Source organism: Microcaecilia unicolor, chromosome 10 (genome assembly GCF_901765095.1).
Source record: "Microcaecilia unicolor chromosome 10, aMicUni1.1, whole genome shotgun sequence".
NCBI lineage: Eukaryota > Metazoa > Chordata > Amphibia > Gymnophiona > Siphonopidae > Microcaecilia > Microcaecilia unicolor.
Window position 1 is genome coordinate 166,794,651 of NC_044040.1, and position 17,649 is coordinate 166,812,299.

The 17,649-nt window shown below is 42.4% G+C and overlaps 1 protein-coding gene across 1 annotated transcript in view; it reads right to left on the bottom strand.

Annotated features, from left to right (window-relative positions):
* Positions 1-278: 278 nt before the first annotated feature.
* SERPINE2 (serpin family E member 2) overlaps positions 279-17,649 on the bottom strand; it is a 55,116-nt gene continuing 37,745 nt past the window's right edge. The window contains exons 5-9 of the mRNA XM_030216557.1: positions 13,040-13,235; positions 11,467-11,567; positions 9,717-9,803; positions 4,325-4,408; positions 279-636 (exon numbers count right to left, since the gene is read on the bottom strand). Of these exons, the coding sequence (XP_030072417.1) occupies positions 599-636; positions 4,325-4,408; positions 9,717-9,803; positions 11,467-11,567; positions 13,040-13,235 (506 nt within the window). The 3' untranslated portion in view covers positions 279-598. The remainder of the gene's footprint in view (positions 637-4,324; positions 4,409-9,716; positions 9,804-11,466; positions 11,568-13,039; positions 13,236-17,649) is intronic.

Below are 17,649 nucleotides of genomic sequence, written 5' to 3' on the forward strand. Positions count from 1 at the left end.
TGGTCTTTATCTGCCAACATTTTTCTATATATCTTATAGCACACGCCTCATGTTATGTACTTGGTGAAATTGCATACATTAGAATTAACACTAGAGAAGTACTTTAAAAACTATTCACAATACAGCAATTAGAAGACTTATGTAGAGTAGATTCACAAATGTCACCTGAAGAAAAATAATTATTCATACTTTTAGTCAATACATATAATGGAGCCAAGAATAAGGGAACAAAATATGAAAATGGCATCTACAAAACGTGTTTCACAGAAACATCCAAACCCATAAAAAACAGAGTTCCTGCTTTATTCTTGTGACAGAAAAACATCCATAAGTGTGCAAGCATATGTAACCAGTCAGTAGTATAATAAGCCTATTTCTAAACCTTCAAAATGTAGAAAGTTTTTAATCCAATTTTTTCAAAAGCAAATACAAAAAAAGAAAATTCTGCGCCATTAAAAAGGTCCTCTCAAATTTCTAAATCTTAGTTCTTAAACAATTCCAAAGATAAAATGTACAAAATATATAACAAAACTAATACAAATAAGAGACACTGTAGGTGGGTCTTAATTCCATTTTAAAAAAATTCTCGATGCATTCTTCAGGGTTTGTTAATCTGCCCCATAAACAGTACAGCACCTGAAGGAGGACAGACAGAGGTTACTAATTGTTTAAACAAACTCTCTACTAATTGTCATCATCAAAAGGTATGTATCTAGACTGTTTATATCTAATATTTTTCTTAATCAGTGGTTCCCAAACCTGGTCCTGGAGGCACCCCAGCCAGTCAGGTTTTCAGGATATCCACAATGAATACTCATGAGAGATTTGCATGAACTGCCTCTACCTCATGCAAATCTCTCAAATATTCATTGGGGATATCCTGAAAATGTGACTGGCTGGGGTGCCTCCAGGATCAGGTTTGGGAACCACTGAGAATGACAGATCTCAGTTGTTTATCTCAAAAGGTTCAAAATTCAGTTTTAAATTTCAATGTAAAAACACGGGATAATAATTTGTTTTAAAAGTTAAGTGTTTTCTTTTGTCTTTGACAGAAGTGCTGCAAAAGCACAGGCTTTTTATGGGACTGGTCTGATGACTCAGCAACAGTTTGCATGCAGGAGATCTGGAGGGGCATAATTGAACAAAAACGTCTATCTCCATGGGCATTTATCTCCGAGAACAGGTCCGTGAAGGGGGCGGACCGAACCGTATTTTCGAAAAAAATAGACGTCCATGTTTTATTCGACAATTTGTGAGCTGGGCGTTTTTGTTTTTCAGTGATAATGGAAAATGAAAGCGCCCAGCTCAAAAACGAATAAATCCAAAGCATTTGTTCGTGGGAGGGGCCAGGAGTCGTAGTGCACTGGTCCCCCTCACATGCCAGGACACCAACCGGGCACCCTAGGGGGCACTTTTACAAAAACAAATAAAAAGGTAAAAGAGCTCCCAGGTGCATAGCACCCTTCCCTTGGGTGTTGAGCCCCCCAAATCCCCCTCAAAACCCACCGCCCACAAGTCTACACCATTACTATAGCCCTAAGGGGTGAAGGGGGGCACCTACATGTGGGTTTCGGGGGGGGGTTTGGAGGGCTCCCATTTACCAGCACAAGTGTAACAGGTGGAGGGGGGATGGGCCTTGGTCCACCTGCCTGAAGTCCACTGCACCCCCTAATAACTGCTCCAGTGACCTGCATACTGCTGCCAGGGAGGTGGGTATGACATTTGAGGGTGAAAATAAAAAAAGTTGTGAAACGGCATATTTTGTGGTGGGAGGGGGTTTGTGACCACTGGGGGAGTCAGGGGAGGTCATCCCCGATTCCCTCCAGTGGTCATCTGGTCATTTAGGGCACTTTTTGGGGCCTTATTCGTGGAAAAACAGGGTCCAGGAAAAGTGCCCTAAATTCTCGCTAAAAACGCATATTTTTTTCCCATTATCGGTGAAAGGCGCCCATCTCTGATCGGCCGATAACCACGCCCCAGTTCCGCCTTTGACACGCCCCCGTCAACTTTGTCCGCATCCGCGACGGAGTGCAGTTGAAAACGTCCAAATTCGGCTTTCGATTATACCGCTTTATTCGTTTTTGTGAGATAAACGTCTATCTCCCGATTTGGGTCGCAATATAGGCGTTTTTCTTTTTCAATTATAAGCTGGCTGGTCTACAATCCTTGACTCTTGTCTGCTACTGAGGTAGACAGGACCATGGATTCAGCACATGCAATGTTCAGTACTTCAGAAATGAGAAAAGTACTAGTCATCATGTAGCTCATACTATGCTCTTGGATGAGCACATGGTCTGGTTAGACAGAAATCCCAAAGGAAACAACAGTAAGCAGCTAATTATGAAAAAAAAACAATTAAGAAAAAAGGAAGTGGCAATGCATTTTGAAGCGCACATTTTCATGTTTGAAAAAGAAAGGTCATGGGAGCAAGTAGAGAGATGCTTTAAAGCAAAAAGATTCAGATCCATTTCATTTCAGGGGAGATACTGGCATATATTTTCTTAAAGATTTTTCTGTTTAGCCACTATAAGGTATGTTGGGTTGGCAATTATCATCCAGTAGAGAGAGGTAAAGAAATACAGTTTAGATAGCTGGATTCAAAGAAGGAGATCTGAAACAAGAAATACCATGCAGATCGAATGGAACCTATTTTCTGAGTCGCTTACATTGTTACCCATATTAGGTTATCCTCTCAAAACTACTTTTATTAGGATCATCTTGTTCTGAAATTTGGTGTTGATAGGACACCAAAACAAAATTTATCAGGAGAGGACAGAACAGACATTGAGGGGCATAATTGAACGAAAACGCCTATCTCCATGGGCGTTTATCTCCGAGAACGGGTCAGTGAAGGGGCGGACCGAACCGTATTTTCGAAAAAAATAGACGCCCATGTTTTATTCAACAATGTGTGAGCTGGGCGTTTTTGTTTTTCAGCGATAATAGAAAATGAAAGCGCCCAGCTCAAAAACAAATAAATCCAAGACATTTATTCGTGGGAGGGGCCAGGATTCGTAGTGCACTGGTCCCCCTCACATGCCAGGACATCAACCGGGCACCCTAGGGGGCACTTTTACAAAAACAAAAAAACAGGTAAAAGAGCTCCCAGGTGCATAGCACCCTTCCCTTGTGTGTTGAGCCCCCCAAATCCCCCTCAAAACCCACTGCCCACAAGTCTACACCATTACTATAGCCCTAAGGGGTGAAGGGGGGCACCTACATGTGGGTTCAGTGGGTTTGGGGGGGTTGGACGACTAATAAGCATTAAGCAGCACAATTGTAACAGGTAGGGGGGGATGGGCCTGGGTCCACCTGCCTGAAGTCCACTGCACCCCCTAACAACTCCTCCAGTGACCTGCATACTGCTGCCAGGGAGCTGGGTATGACATTTGAGGGTGAAAATAAAAATGTGTGAAACATCATTTTTTTGTGGTGGGAGGGGGTTAGGTACCACTGGGGGAGTCAGGGGAGGTCATCCCCGATTCCCTCTGGGGGTAATCTGGTCATTTAGGGCACTTTTTGGGGCCTTATTCGTGAAAAAACAGGGTCCAGGAAAAGTGTCCTAAATTCTAGCTAAAAACGCATACTTTCTTCCCATTATCGCTGAAATGCGCCCACCTTTGTTCGGCAGATAACCACGCCCCAGTTCCGCCTTCACCACACCTCTGACACGCCCCCATAAACTTTGTCCGCATCCGCGACGGAGTGCAGTTGAAAACGCCCAAAAATCGGCTTTCGATTATACCGCTTTATTCGTTTTTGTGAGATAAACTTCCATCTCCCGATTTAGGTCGGAACTTGGGCGTTTTTCTCGTTCGATTATAAGCTGGATAGTGATCCAAGTAGTCTACTTTTGGATCACAGCTGGTGCAGCCATCACAAAGTGTGCAATTTTTATTCCAAAAAGGCATTAAAAGATAAAACTGTGCACCCTTATTTGGCACCTTAACCCCTTATAGCAGTGCCGTGAGACTACCACTAGGTGTCAGAGGCACTATGTTAAACATGGGTGCCAATGAGGCAGGAGTGTCTGGGGATCTCGCCTACTGTCCCAATACACATCAGGGATATCCCAATAAGAGCTGGTGGGTGTAAGTTGTGATATTGTAGGGGGAGGTTGATTTTGTTCAGTCAGTGAGGGATGTAGGAGTGGGAGGTTCATGTATATTTTGCCACTGCCCCATTCTTTAGATCGCTGGTCTAAATAGGCAGTTGACTGACTGAATGCATTAAGGCTAAAATAGGTAGAACAATACAGTCTACAAACTGTCACAATTTTATAGTAACTTTAGTAGTTTATGAAGTATAATGGGGTACCACTTACCTGTAGGATTATGTCGGATGAAGAACAGAAATGGTCTGTCTACTATAAACCAAGGAGGGGATGATCTTGCTATTAAAATAGCAGCTTTAAGAAAGGTTAAAAAAAATTATTGTATATTATGCAACCTACACTTCATATATGTTCACAGTAGGATGTTCTCACATCTCAATGGCTAGCAAAGATGGACCGAAAACTGTAATCAGTAACATTGCCTATAATATGGAGTTTTCCCTGTGTGGACACAGTTTACCAGATGACTTACATGTTGTAATAAAGTTCACTCAAAATGCAAGTAAGAACTACAAACTTCTCAATGCAATCAGACTGCTATTCTCTCCTCAATATCTGGGTCTTACAATTACATGATTACAATCCAATAAAAACTCACATAGTAAAATCATTAATCACAAATGAGGTTTCTGATTGCAATGTACGTTATCCCTGGGATTCTATATATCGTGCCTTAATTTACATGTGGAAATTGAAGCATATTCTATAACAGTATGCATAAGTGTGTGTAACTTAATTGGTTAACTAGCTAATCAGTGCTGTCAATTGGATGTTAAGTAATTATCAGCACTAATTGGCATTAGGATTTACACACACAACTCACTAAGTGTATTCTGTAATGTGGTGTGCTTAAAGTCGCAAAGTTGAAAAAGTGGAATGACAATGGGCAGGAACATTTCTAAAATCTGTTAGAGTACACCCGCTCTACGCCCAATTTAGGTGTCGGGATTTATTCCAAGTTAAACATGGCGTAAAAGGCCGTGACTAAATATGATTGTGTGGAGAGGCGCTCAGCGTGTTCTATATACCATGTGGAAATTTAAGCCTATTGTAATAGAATATAGGCGTGATTTAGAGAATACACCTAGGCTTCTTTTTTTTTTCCCCCATGTGAAATTTTCAGGCACCATATATAGAATCTACCCTAGGGGGCTAATTGTTTTAAAATAGGACATCAATAAATAGGTCCAGAAGTGTGCCTGTTTTTTTTTTTTTTTTTTAAGGCAAAGTAGGTGCCTATACCCAGTTATAAAAAACTGACACCAGAACTAATAGCGTACAAATTTACACCTGCTCTGAGCTAGGATGCAAATGTGTGTACACATGCATTTTTATTAACCACACGTGTGCATCACATCTGCCCTGCACCACCCAAACAATATACATATACGCCCACACAATTTTATATAAGCCATGCTTTACAGAATAATTAGCCCTAGGATTCTATATAGATGCCCAAAGTTGGGCATGGAATCCAGACCAGCATGCAAACTAAATTAGTGAATGAGCTGTTAACTGGCACTCATTTGGAGTTAAACAGAGATTTGCCCTGTGTCCTATTCTGTAACATGCATGCCTAAATTTTATGGCACGCAACTCAAAAGGAGGCGTGATTGGGTCAGGGGCATTCCCAGAATTTAAGCGCGATGCTATATATAGTGTCATTTATACGCCCAAATGCCTTTAGCTGTATGCCAGCATTTACACCAGGTTTCGTCAGGCATACGTGCTTGCACCTAAAGTTAGGCGCAAAATCTGCACTAAACTAGTATTCTGCAAAAGATGCTCTGCGTAGAGTGCCTTTTGCCGAATACTAGTTTACAGCACGTTTCTAGTGCCTAACGTTGGGCGCCATTTACTGAATTCTCCCTTAAATGACTTAGTGGAAGAAGCAAATAACTAGACACATACACAAGGACTAAAACCAGCTGAATATACTGTAACTAGACTTGCTTGTCCACGTTATCTCTAGCTGAATTTTTCTGACTCCATATGGAGAAATAATTTTCTTTCCATTACTCCTTCCTACTATTCCAGAACTGTGGGATAGCTGTGTCCATCAACCAGCAGGTGGAGATAGAGAACTGAAAACTGAGCTGAGGAGACTCTTGGCATGCAGTCCAGCTCCTCAGTATTTATATAGACAAGCAGTTAACGGGAAACTCAGAATAAACACAACCACCTTAAATTCGCTAACCTAACACTAACCAGATGAGCAAACATGTGTGGGGACCTCTCTCATCTCTGGACAACTTGTACAGAACAAGAAAGATGCAGGAAGCACCATACAAGGTGATAGTCATTATTTGACCTATTACTGTGCATCTAAACATCGAAGAAACCTTGGGCAGGCCTTTGGAATAGTGAGAAGGACTAATAGAAAGAATATTATCTATCAGGTAAGACCTATGTCCCCTTTCACTATGTAGCTTCCCATTATTCCAAAACCTGTGGGATGTTTAAAAGCAATCTATAGAGTGGGTGTGTCCCACTGCCACCCTGAGGACCAATGCCCCAAAACTGGCTTCCAAGCGCACTGCAACATCCACCTTGTACTTGGCAAAGGTATGCAGCGTTGACCATGTGACCACCTTGCCAATATCTGCTGGAGACAGTCTCTGCTCAGAATGTTGCTGTACACCTCGTTGAATGAGCCCGCGAGGCCTGAGGAGTCTGCTGCCCCGGAAGCAAATAAGCTGACGTGATAAGTCTCCGTCAGCCATCTAGCAACTGTGGGCTTGGAAGCCATGAGGCTAAGCCCACAGCCTGTTTGATTTGTGAAACTAATTTGTGAATTCCAATTCATGAAGTCCTAATGAGGACTCTATGCACATCGAAAAGCTTCAAGGACAGAAGCTTCACAGATTGGTTCAGATGAAATGCTGATACCACTTTCGAAAAACAAGAGACCCTGAAGCTTTGAAACCCCTATGTACCAACAACAGCCACCAAGAATGCTGTCTTTAGCGTAAGATCTCTCAAGGAGGCCTTCTGGAGTGGCTCAAAAGGAGCACCCAGATACTCCAGCACTTGTGATGGAACTCCAGCACCGGTGATGGAGTTAGTCTGCTGTTCTTGAAATTCATCACCCAACCCAACTGCTGCAGAAGACGAACAACTTTTGTTGTCACCGCTATGCAGTCTGAATGGGACACACAAATGAGCCAGTTGTTGAGATGTGTGAACTGATTCCCTGTTCGGTTTAGACCTTTGAGATCTAAGACTGGATGAAAGATGCCTTCCTTCTTTAGGACAATGAAGTAGAAGGAGTATCTGCCTTCTTCCTGTTTTGCATGAGGAACTGGAACAATAGCCCGGAGTGCCAATAAGGTACCTATGGTGGCCTGACCCTCGATCACCTTGGTTCTCTTCCAACAAGCAGACTGCGAGAGGAGCAACCAGGCGGGATTACTCCAACTTTTAACCTTCTGTAAGAATATCCAGAACACACTGGTCTGATGTGATTTTGGCCCAGTCCTCCCGAAACTCCTGAAGATGTCCTCCCACCAGAGGAAGAGAAGAGTTGACTGGCCTTGCATCATTGTGAAACTCTGGAGGCATGACTGAGAGGAGGACTTCCTGTCTGCATAAAAGAGATTGGCATGCCTTAAAGCGGGACTTCTGACCACACTGAGCCCGCAAATAGGTGGGAAAATGTGGGATACAAATGCAATAAAATAAATAAATAGATGACGACCAGGCTGGTACAGTCTGCTGTCTCAAAATAGAGAACCCCCTGAAGACAGACAACCAAGGGATTTTGGCTTAGTTTTCCTCAGTTCTTTTACCAAGTTACTGAGATATTCTCCAAATGGCCACTTGCCTAGAAAAGGGCAGTTTAACTAGACGTGGCTGATGCTGCATCCACTGCCCAATGCCGCAACCAGAGTTGCCGACGTAATGTGACAGCCAAAGACATACTGCGAACAGTAGCCCGTAACATGTCATAAATAGCATCCACCAAGTAGGCCAACCTCACTTCCAGCTGGGCGTTACGACACCAATCTTGTGTTGCAAACTGCACACTGTCGCTTGAACCCACAGAAGCCGTTTCTCGTTTTAGTGAGCTTTCTAGCTCCCTATCCTGTAGGTCTTTTATGGCAATGTCACCTTCCGCAGGCAAGGTGGTCATCTTAGTCACCGCTGTAAAAAGAGAGAGTCCACCCTGAGAAGCTGCAATTTATCTTTCTCCACCAAAACCAACGGGTGGAAAAGAATCATGGTTCTTCCCACTCTCAGCCCTGTATCCGGTGAGACCCATTCTGCTGTGATCATGTTCTGAATGACCGGCTGCATCAGGAAAGTTTTAGAAGGACCTCTAAACCCCCTCATGATCGATGCAGAAGGCTCCTCAATGGAAAGCACTGCCAGTGCCTTAGAAATAAGAGTAATGAGCTCTTTATGAAACCTCAGTACTTTCAGATATTTCCCTCCTCTAATGGCTCCTTCATGATGGCTCCTCTGAACAGACGGAGAACACCACTTAACCGCCTCCTGAGGAGACCCCCATTCACCCCGACTGTAAACAAGCGCAGCACGATGAAGTCCCCAGTGGCGAGTCTAGATCCCTCCCCTGCACCAAGTATAACTTGTAGCCCTCCAAGCAGTTCTTAGTCCTGCTTTAGTTGGACTTACTGCTGCTGGCTGCTCCCCCCAAGCTCACAAGATGAGAAAGGATTAGGATTGATACTCTGTCCCACGCACTCCAGTAAACTTTTCCCTTTAAAAAAAAAGAAGAAGGTTGTGATGGAAAAGGAGAGCTCCACAGGAAACAGGACAGAAGTGAAGGGAGGGAAGAAGTAAATTCACAGGGAATCAAAGACGGGGATCTGAAGACCTCAAGACATGAGTCTGCAGACTCAAGCCACCCACAAAGCTCAACTGAGGACCAGCTGACCAACTGAACCAAGAGCAAAGCATTCAGAGGCTGAAAAGTGTGTCCACCTGATAGAGATAGAAAATACTGAGCAGCTGGACTGGATGCCAAGAGAGATGTGTCTCAGCTCAGTTTTCAGTTATCTCCACCTGCTGGTTGATAGACAACTATCCCACAGGTTCTGGAATAATGGGAAGCTACATAATAGAAGTAATTGTTCCTTAAGTTAGCAAAATCAGGACAGCTATCTAACTCATAGCACTCATCTGTCTATATGTTCTCCCTCTGCTTATACCCTATGCTGTCTATTAAGATGTTTTAATATGTATTGTAAGTTGCATACTGTGCCACAATGTGAACTATTTAAATATGTTTACTGCTATAATTGTCTATTCTGGCTTATTCATGCTGTACATCACCTTGAATGAATTTCTTTAAAAATGTTGTAAATAAATCCTAATAATTAAAACAAATCAAGTAACATCTATAAATGCACTGTGAAATATTAAGCAAAATTTGGATACCTTGCATCACCACCACCACCCACACACAGGAAAAGTGTTCTTCCATATAAAGCGGACATATTCTGTTTTATAAAACTATATGAAATGCCCACTTATAATCAGGGTAGGAATCCCTGAGTGAGAGGTACAAGACACCTGATGTAATCTAGAACACACCACTGAGTCTCAAAGTTTAAGAGAGCTGACAATGGTAGTTATTTACTTGTTGCTGATGAAGCTTTGGTTCCATCTTCATTCACTTCTATTTTTGTTTTTTGTAAAATATGAGACACGTGCAGGTGTTCTGTTCCTAAAATGGAAAAAGAGATGACAATTTGCTGTAAAATCACAGTATAATGTACAGGAGGGTGTAGCCTACTTCCCCAGACACATGGAGGCATATTTTCAAAGCACTTAGCCTCCCAAAGTTTCATAGAAACCTATGGAACTTAGCCTCCCAAAGTGCTTTGAAAATATGCCTCAAAGGCTTCTTTAACAATCAAGGTGGAACAAAAGCCAGCAGAATGCTAAGTGAAGGGTATCTGCAGTCTGCCTTGATAATTAATGCTCTTATAACTAATACTACTAGTCATTTCCATAGAACTACTAGACGTACACTTGAACATGTAAGAGACAGTCCCTGCTCAACAGAGCAAGGACAGACAAACAGGACAAATAAGGTATAAGGGAATTACTAAGGTGGGAATGATAAAACAGACACGGGTACTGAACACGTGAATAAGAGTTAGGAGTTAAAAGCAGCTTCAAAAAGGTGGGCTTTCAGCCTAGATTTGAAGATGGCTAGAGATGGAGCTTGACATACTGGCTCAGAAAGTATATTCCAGGTATATGGTGCATTATATTAAAGGAATAGAGTCTGGAGTTGGCAGTGGAGGAGAAGGGTACAGATAAGAGATTTACCCAATGAACAGAGTTTCTGGGGAGGAGCGTAGGGAGAGATAGGAGTGGAGAGATACTGAGGAGCTGCAGAGTGAATGCACTTTTAACACAGTAAGAGGAATTTGAACTGTATGTGGAAATGGATAGGGAGCCAATGCAGTGACTTAAGGAGAGGGCTAATAGGAGCATAGTGACACTTGTGGAATATAAGTTGTTCAGCAGAATATTGAACAGATTTAAGAGGAGCGAGATGGCTTAGTGGGAGACCTGCGAGAAGCAAGTTGCAATAGTTCAAACGAGAGGTGATAAGACTGTGGATAAGCAAGTGATGTGCTGGAAAATGTTTTAACAGGAGTTTCTCCATGCATAGCCAGTCCTGCAATTATTATTTTTTTTTTTTTGGGGGGGGGGGGGGGGGGGGGGAGAGGGACTAAGGAAATAAATTTACAGAACGGTGGTGGATGCATGGAATTGCCTATTTTAATGCTGTGAGGAAAGTTGGAGGCAGGCAGCAACAGAGGGACTCCGGGAGGCGGAGGGAATGGGTAAGGCCAGGAAAGGGCGAACCTATATGCATTTAAAGTGGGCACCACCAGCCACAACACCCCTGCTCAACTGGCAAAGCACAGGAGCCACCCCAGGCAGTCTGAAATCCAGGAGCTGATCAAGCTACTTCCACACCTGCTGGGAGATAGAAATACTGAAGGCAGTTGGGGCTAGCCGTCCAAGAGGCACTATAGTTTTTCAGTGTTCTCTATCTCCACCTGCTGGTAGGTGGATACAACCCATCAGTTAATGGATTCATCTGCTGCTGATGACAAGGAAAGAACTATTACACTGCAGAGTGTAAAAGAGCATATATGGTGGGATCATAAATTAAAATTTAGCACAAATTTTCTGGGTTATCCAAAATTTCAGTCGCTCATTTGTTTCACCAAAATCCTAGTATAAAGTATTTAGAAAAAAAACTAAAAACTAAACGGCATATCAGATAGATCTGTCAGAGAAAGAAAAGTTGGCCAATTACCATCAAGGAAACACACACAAAGTGAGAATGTAAGGGTACAACATACTTGTGATCTTCGCAAAGTTTGCCTTCGACTGGTCAAACATGTCCATTATGCCAAGATTTTTAAGGGGTTCCTTTAAGTCTGTTTCAGCTTCTGCAGAGAACCTACAACACACAAAATTATCAGGATTTTATGAAGAATAGTCTTAATTTACTAGATGAGCTAGAATTAAATTGAACTGCACAAAAAGTATAAAATAGTTTTAGAAGGTTTGCAAGAGAAAGCACAAGACTCAAATAGACTGCTCAAGGTCCAATTAAATTATAGCTATCCAGCCATTACTCAAACTCAGATCTTCCATTTGCCATAATATTCTAAATACTCATATTCCTGATACTATACAGCAGAGGTTTTCAACCCAGTCCTTAGGGCACACCTAGCCAGTCAGAGTTTTCAGGATGCCCCCATTGAATTCAGTGCATATATACTACTCCCTTTGTATGAGCATCCCTTATTTCATTTTAGTCACAATTTCTGAATTAAATAACAATCTAGTGACCATTCTTTTACAATTTTCATACACTATTATAATCCTCACCAAAATATTATAAAAATCTAATATTTTTTTTTTTTAATTTGTATGGTTTTCTTGCATCCTTCCATTCAATGGAAGGATGCAAGAAAACCATAAAAATTAAAAATTAGATTTTTATAATATTTTGGTGAGGATTATAATAAAGTGTATGAAAATTGTAAAAGAGTGGTCACTAGATTGTCAATGAATTCAGTGGGGACATCCTGAAAACTTTGACTGGCTAGTAAAGTGTGCCCCAAGGACTGGGTTGAAACCCCTGCTTTACACAGTACAATAAATGTGTATAATATTGAAAGTAGCGCGTATTCAGGTATTTATATAGTGCTGTATACCAATTACAGGTGTGACGTGAACTACACAGAACTGTGGTTCATACTGTGATAATATAGGAACAATAATACTTTATGCCACACAGCATATGGTGTTTTAAGTGTTTGAGACAATGAGAGCAATTTGATCACGGGTCAGGAGTGTCAGTACCAGGAGGATATGAATCCAGGTCTCCTAGTTCCTAGTACATTATGTAAAATCACTAGATCTCCAACATAAGTTACAAAACTGATTCTAGGATTCTAGTATGAAACTAATTTTATGGATTCATAATTTCTTGAAGCGCTCCTTCAAACTGAACAAGAGAAGACATCACTTATTGTCAGTGCATTTTTTCTAGCAAAAAAGGTGTCGGTACTCACATGCCAGGCCACCTTTCAGGGGTGGGGTGATCACAGAGGGACCCACCCCACAATAGCCAGGCCCCCTCCAACCAGTCACAGAATCTATGACCAGGCAGAATTGTTGTATGGCACTTGAGCGCTTGTTAAAACTTGGAGACCATGGGTCAATTTTAGCAGACAATGCAAAAGGTGCCGGTACTCAGTACTCCTTCAAAAAAAGCCCTGCTTATTGCACAGTACATGAATACTCTTCTGCATTGCATTGACCAGGGTTTGAGCACTTTCTAATTCTCTCAAAGCCTCCTGTCATATTCAATAAGTAAAACCACATTAAGAGACAGATGTAAATTTAAAAAGCAAATCTTACTTGGGCAATATAACTTGCACCCTTTTTTGGGTCATAGTCATCCAACTCTGTATGGTCTTTGTGCTGATATGAGGTATGATTGCAGAGAGGGGAGTACTCTCTTCTGTTGGAATGGCAATTAACATGCTAAGACTTCCATCATAGTACGGCAACTCAATGACGTTGTACCACAGACCACTAGGTGTACTTGCAGAGCCTATAAAACGAGATAATTTATTTCAGCCACCATGAACAGATATTTAGCAACTTATGGATAATAATATCCCTACATTTAAGGAACCATGCATTATTGTTAGTGCGTGTGTTCAAATGCCTCCGTCTATGAAAACCCATGATAGGTTGATATCTCACATTAAAACCAGAGTGCAGCAGAGCATGTAGTTTAAATGAGGGGGATATGAACTGATTTTCCTTCTATCCCTTACCTTTGACCATGAGAATGTTACTACCACCTTGGAGAAAGGTGGTCCAAAACCTAGTGCATAGTAAGACGAACAAGTAGTATCTTTTGCTCCCGACAGGCCATAAACCAGAAACCTTCAATGACTCTCCCATCCTCCTCCAGCATCCTGCAGTCAACCTCAAAACAACTATCTTTGCCCCCTCCCAGCAAGCAAAATAAGTAAATTCTAGTACAGCTTCACTGAAATGAATTCTCTCTCCAAGATATTGCATCCTTAAGCTTTCCAAATTTTGCTTTTCAGACTGATATGCTTCCACAGTTGTCAAGGAACTTTTTGTAGACTTCATTAAGAATAACCAATGCTACATGAAATTCTGCTTTATGTAATTTGTCAAGGTAGTATTTATCCATGGGATCATTGTCAAAAGAACATAAGAGTATCCATATTAGGTCAGACCAATGGTCTATCTAGCCCAATATCCTGTTTCCAACAGTAGACAAGCCAAGTCACAAGTACCTGGAAGAAACCCAAATCGTGACAACACTCTATGCTACCAATCCCAGGGTAATAAGTTGCTTCCGCTTGTCTGTATCAATAGCATACTATGGACTTTTCCTCCAGGAACTTATCCAAACCTTTTCTAAACTCAGATACACTAACCGCTTTTACTACATCCTCCGGCAAAGAGTTTCAGAGTTTATTTCCCCCTATCTGTGTTTTAAAAGTATTTCCATGTAACTTCCTCACATGTCCCCTGTATTATCTACAACGACACCTAGATCTTTTTCTTGAGTGCTGACCCCCAAGGTGGATCCTAGCATCAGGTAACTATATGATTTGGATTATTCCTTCCAATGTGCATCACTTTGTATTTGTCCACATTAAACGTCATCTGCCATTTGGATGCCCAGTCTTCCAATTTCCTAAGGTCTTCCTGCAATATTTCACAGTCCCGCTCATGTTTTAACAACCTTGAATAGTTTTGTATCTGCAAATGTAATCACTTCATTTGTTGTTCCGATTTCCATATCATTTATAAATATGTTAAATAGATCCCTGCAGCACTCCACTGTTCACCCTCTTCCATTGAGAGAAATGACCATTTAACCCTACCCTCTGTTTTCTGTCCAATAACCAATTCTTAATCCACACCAGAACCTTGCCTCCATGACTTTTTAATTTTCTTGGGAGTCTCTCATGAGGAACTTTATCAAAAGCTTTCTAACATTCTAGATACACTAAGAGGCATATTTTCAAAGCACTTTGGGAGGCTAAGTTCCACAGGTTTCTATGGAACTTTGGGAGGCTAAGTGCTTTGAAAATGAGCCTACCAATCAACTAGCTCACCTTTTTCCACATAAGCATTGGTAAGTCAGATGCAAAGCAGTAATAAAGAAGGCTAAAAGAGAATATGAAGAGCAACTTGCCGCAGAGGCTAAAACTCACAGTAACAACTTTTTCATGTACATCAGAAGTAGAAAGCCTGCAAGGGAATTCGTGGGACCGTTAGGTCACAAAGGAGCAAAAGGGGAACTCGGGGCGGACAAGGCCACAGAGAAGAAACTGAATGAGTTCTTTGCTTCTGTCTTTACGGAAGAAAATACAAGAGATCCGACTGTACCGGAAATGGTTCTCAAGGGCGATGATGCAAATGAACTGAAATCTCAGTGAACCTGGAAGATTTACTGAGCCAAATGGCATACATCCAAGGGTACTCAAAGCACTGAAGCATGAAATTCCTGATCTGCTGTTAGTAATATGTAACCTGTCGTTAAAAATCATCTGTTGTACCTGAAAATTGGAGGGTGGCCAATGGGACACCAATTTTTTTAAAAGGGTTCTAGGGGTGATCTGAGAAATTAGAGACCAGAAAGACTGACATCGGTGGAAACTATTATAAAGAATAAAATTACAGAACACATAGACAGAGGTTTAATGGGACAGGGTCAGCATGGGTTCAACCAAGGGATGTGTTGCCTCAACAATTTGCTTTAATTTCTTTGAAGGCGTGAATAAACATGTCAATAAAGTGAGCCGGTTGATGTAGTGTATCTAGATTTTTAGAAAACTTTTGATAAAAAGTTCCTCATAGGAACATGAAGGCAGATAAAGGCCAAATGACCCATTCAGTCTTCCCATCCTCCGTAACCATTAACTCTTCCTTTTCATAAAGGGATCCCACATGCTTATCCTACGCTTTCTTAAATTCCAACACAGTCCTAGTCTCCACAACCTCTACTGGGAGGCCATTCCACACTTCCAGCACCCTCTCCACGAACAAATACTTTTAGATTACTTTTTTTTTTCCCCTCTTCCATAGGGTCATTCAATGTCTTACCTTCCTGAGGGTTATTTATGGCTTTGGGGCCTTTTTTACCCATCCCCACCAAGTTTAGTTTAAAGCCCTCTTCAGTACTTTAGTCAGTCTGTTGGTGGACATTCTCATCCCTTCCTTGACAGATACACACCATCACCGCTCAGTAGCTCTTTCCATCATCCCATGGTCTAGAAAACCAAAGTGCTCACATCGGCACCATCCACGCAGCCACTCATTTAGCTCCAGGATGCGAGCTTCTCTCATTCGGTCTTTACCTTCAACAGGGAGGATCAATGAGACCACCACCTGTGCACCTAGGTGTCATGGCTGTCGTTGCCGATGTCCGTGCCTTGCTCGTCTGTGCTGTGTTCCCTCTTAACATACTAAAATTACCTGCAGTTCCAGTCAGTGACCTGTGGGGTCACTAGAGTGGTGGAGGCCAAGCTGGTGATGTCATCAGCACTGAGCACTTCTTAAGTTGGCTTCTGAGTGTGCTCAGTGTTCTGGCAATCACCCTTGATTGGGTCCAGGTCTGCTAGTTCCAACCTCTGTTTCATTGTGAGGCCATGGCCTGAAGCTTTGCTACAGTTTTTCCTTATGCTGTGTTCCTGTGAAGCCTGCTTTCAAGCTTGGGAGTCCTGAGGAGTAAAGCTTGGCCTACAGCTTTCACCTATTGCTGTGTTCCTGTGAAGACCGCTTTCAAGCGTGTTAGTTCTGAGTAAAAGCTCTGCCTTCAGCTTTCACCTTTGCTTTCCAGTGAAGCCTGCCACCAGGCCTGTGAGTCCAGAGCCTCCCGTGCCTCAGTTGAGATTCCAGTCGCCCACTGCGAGTCCTTACTTGCTGTATGCAGCGAGTGGTGTTGTGCTGTGTGGGACTGTGTGGGTTGGATGATGGGGCTGAGGCCACATCACGAGATTCTCTGGACAAGGGAGCGGTGCTTGGAAAACGGAGGGGTCCATGTTGGTTGATCTTGGCCCTTGGGTGCTGTGCAGGGCCGTTGAGTCTTCTACCTTGGAAGCATCGGCTCAGGTTTGGCTTCTTGCTTGCCTTGGGAGCATCCGGCTCAGGCGCCTCAGTGACTGTTTGCTTGTCTTAGGTGACATCGCTAGTTTTCTGTGAGCGGTAAGTCTCGCTCTTGCCTTCACCTGTGCTGCAGGTCCTCAAGAGACTCTTCCATTTGTTTGGCTTCTGCTTCACTCTGGTTTCGAGGGAGCTTGCCGTGGTTGCTCTGTGGCTCATCTGAGTGTACAGACAGAATTAATCCTTTCCTTAACTGCTAACGGTGTTACCTCTGTCAGCCAAGTATTGCCTGTTTGTCTTTAACCCGCGTTCAGTTCTGGTTGCCGTATCTCAAAAATGATATAGCAGAATTAAAGATTCAAAGAAGAGCGACCAAAATGATAAAGGGGTGGAACTCCTCTCATATGAGGAAAGGCTAAAGAGGTTAGGGCTCTTCAGCTTGGAAAAAGAGACGGATGAGGGAAGATATGATTGAAGTCTACAAAATCCTGAGTGGTGTAGCACAACTCTTCATTTATAGTCAGTTACTCTAATCAGGATAACAAGTGAGGAGGGGTGCTCTTATAGAGTTTGGCTTTAGGGTATCTGTTATCGTATTCTGTTTCTGGGGCCAATGCAGAAAGCTATTGTGGGCCAAAGTGGTCTGTGCACTCGTTATGGGCTGCAAGATACAGAAAAGGTTCAGCGATCAAATTAACTTGCACAGTAGACATTATTGCACAGCATATTGAAGAGGCTATTAGCTAATCCACAGCAATGCAGAGAAGCTTCTAATCCTTGTCTACAGTGCAACAACTCTACTGCCAGGTTTGAGGCAGGATAGAAGGGTTGGGGGGAGCCCCTGACCTCAACGATCCCCCCATAGCTTT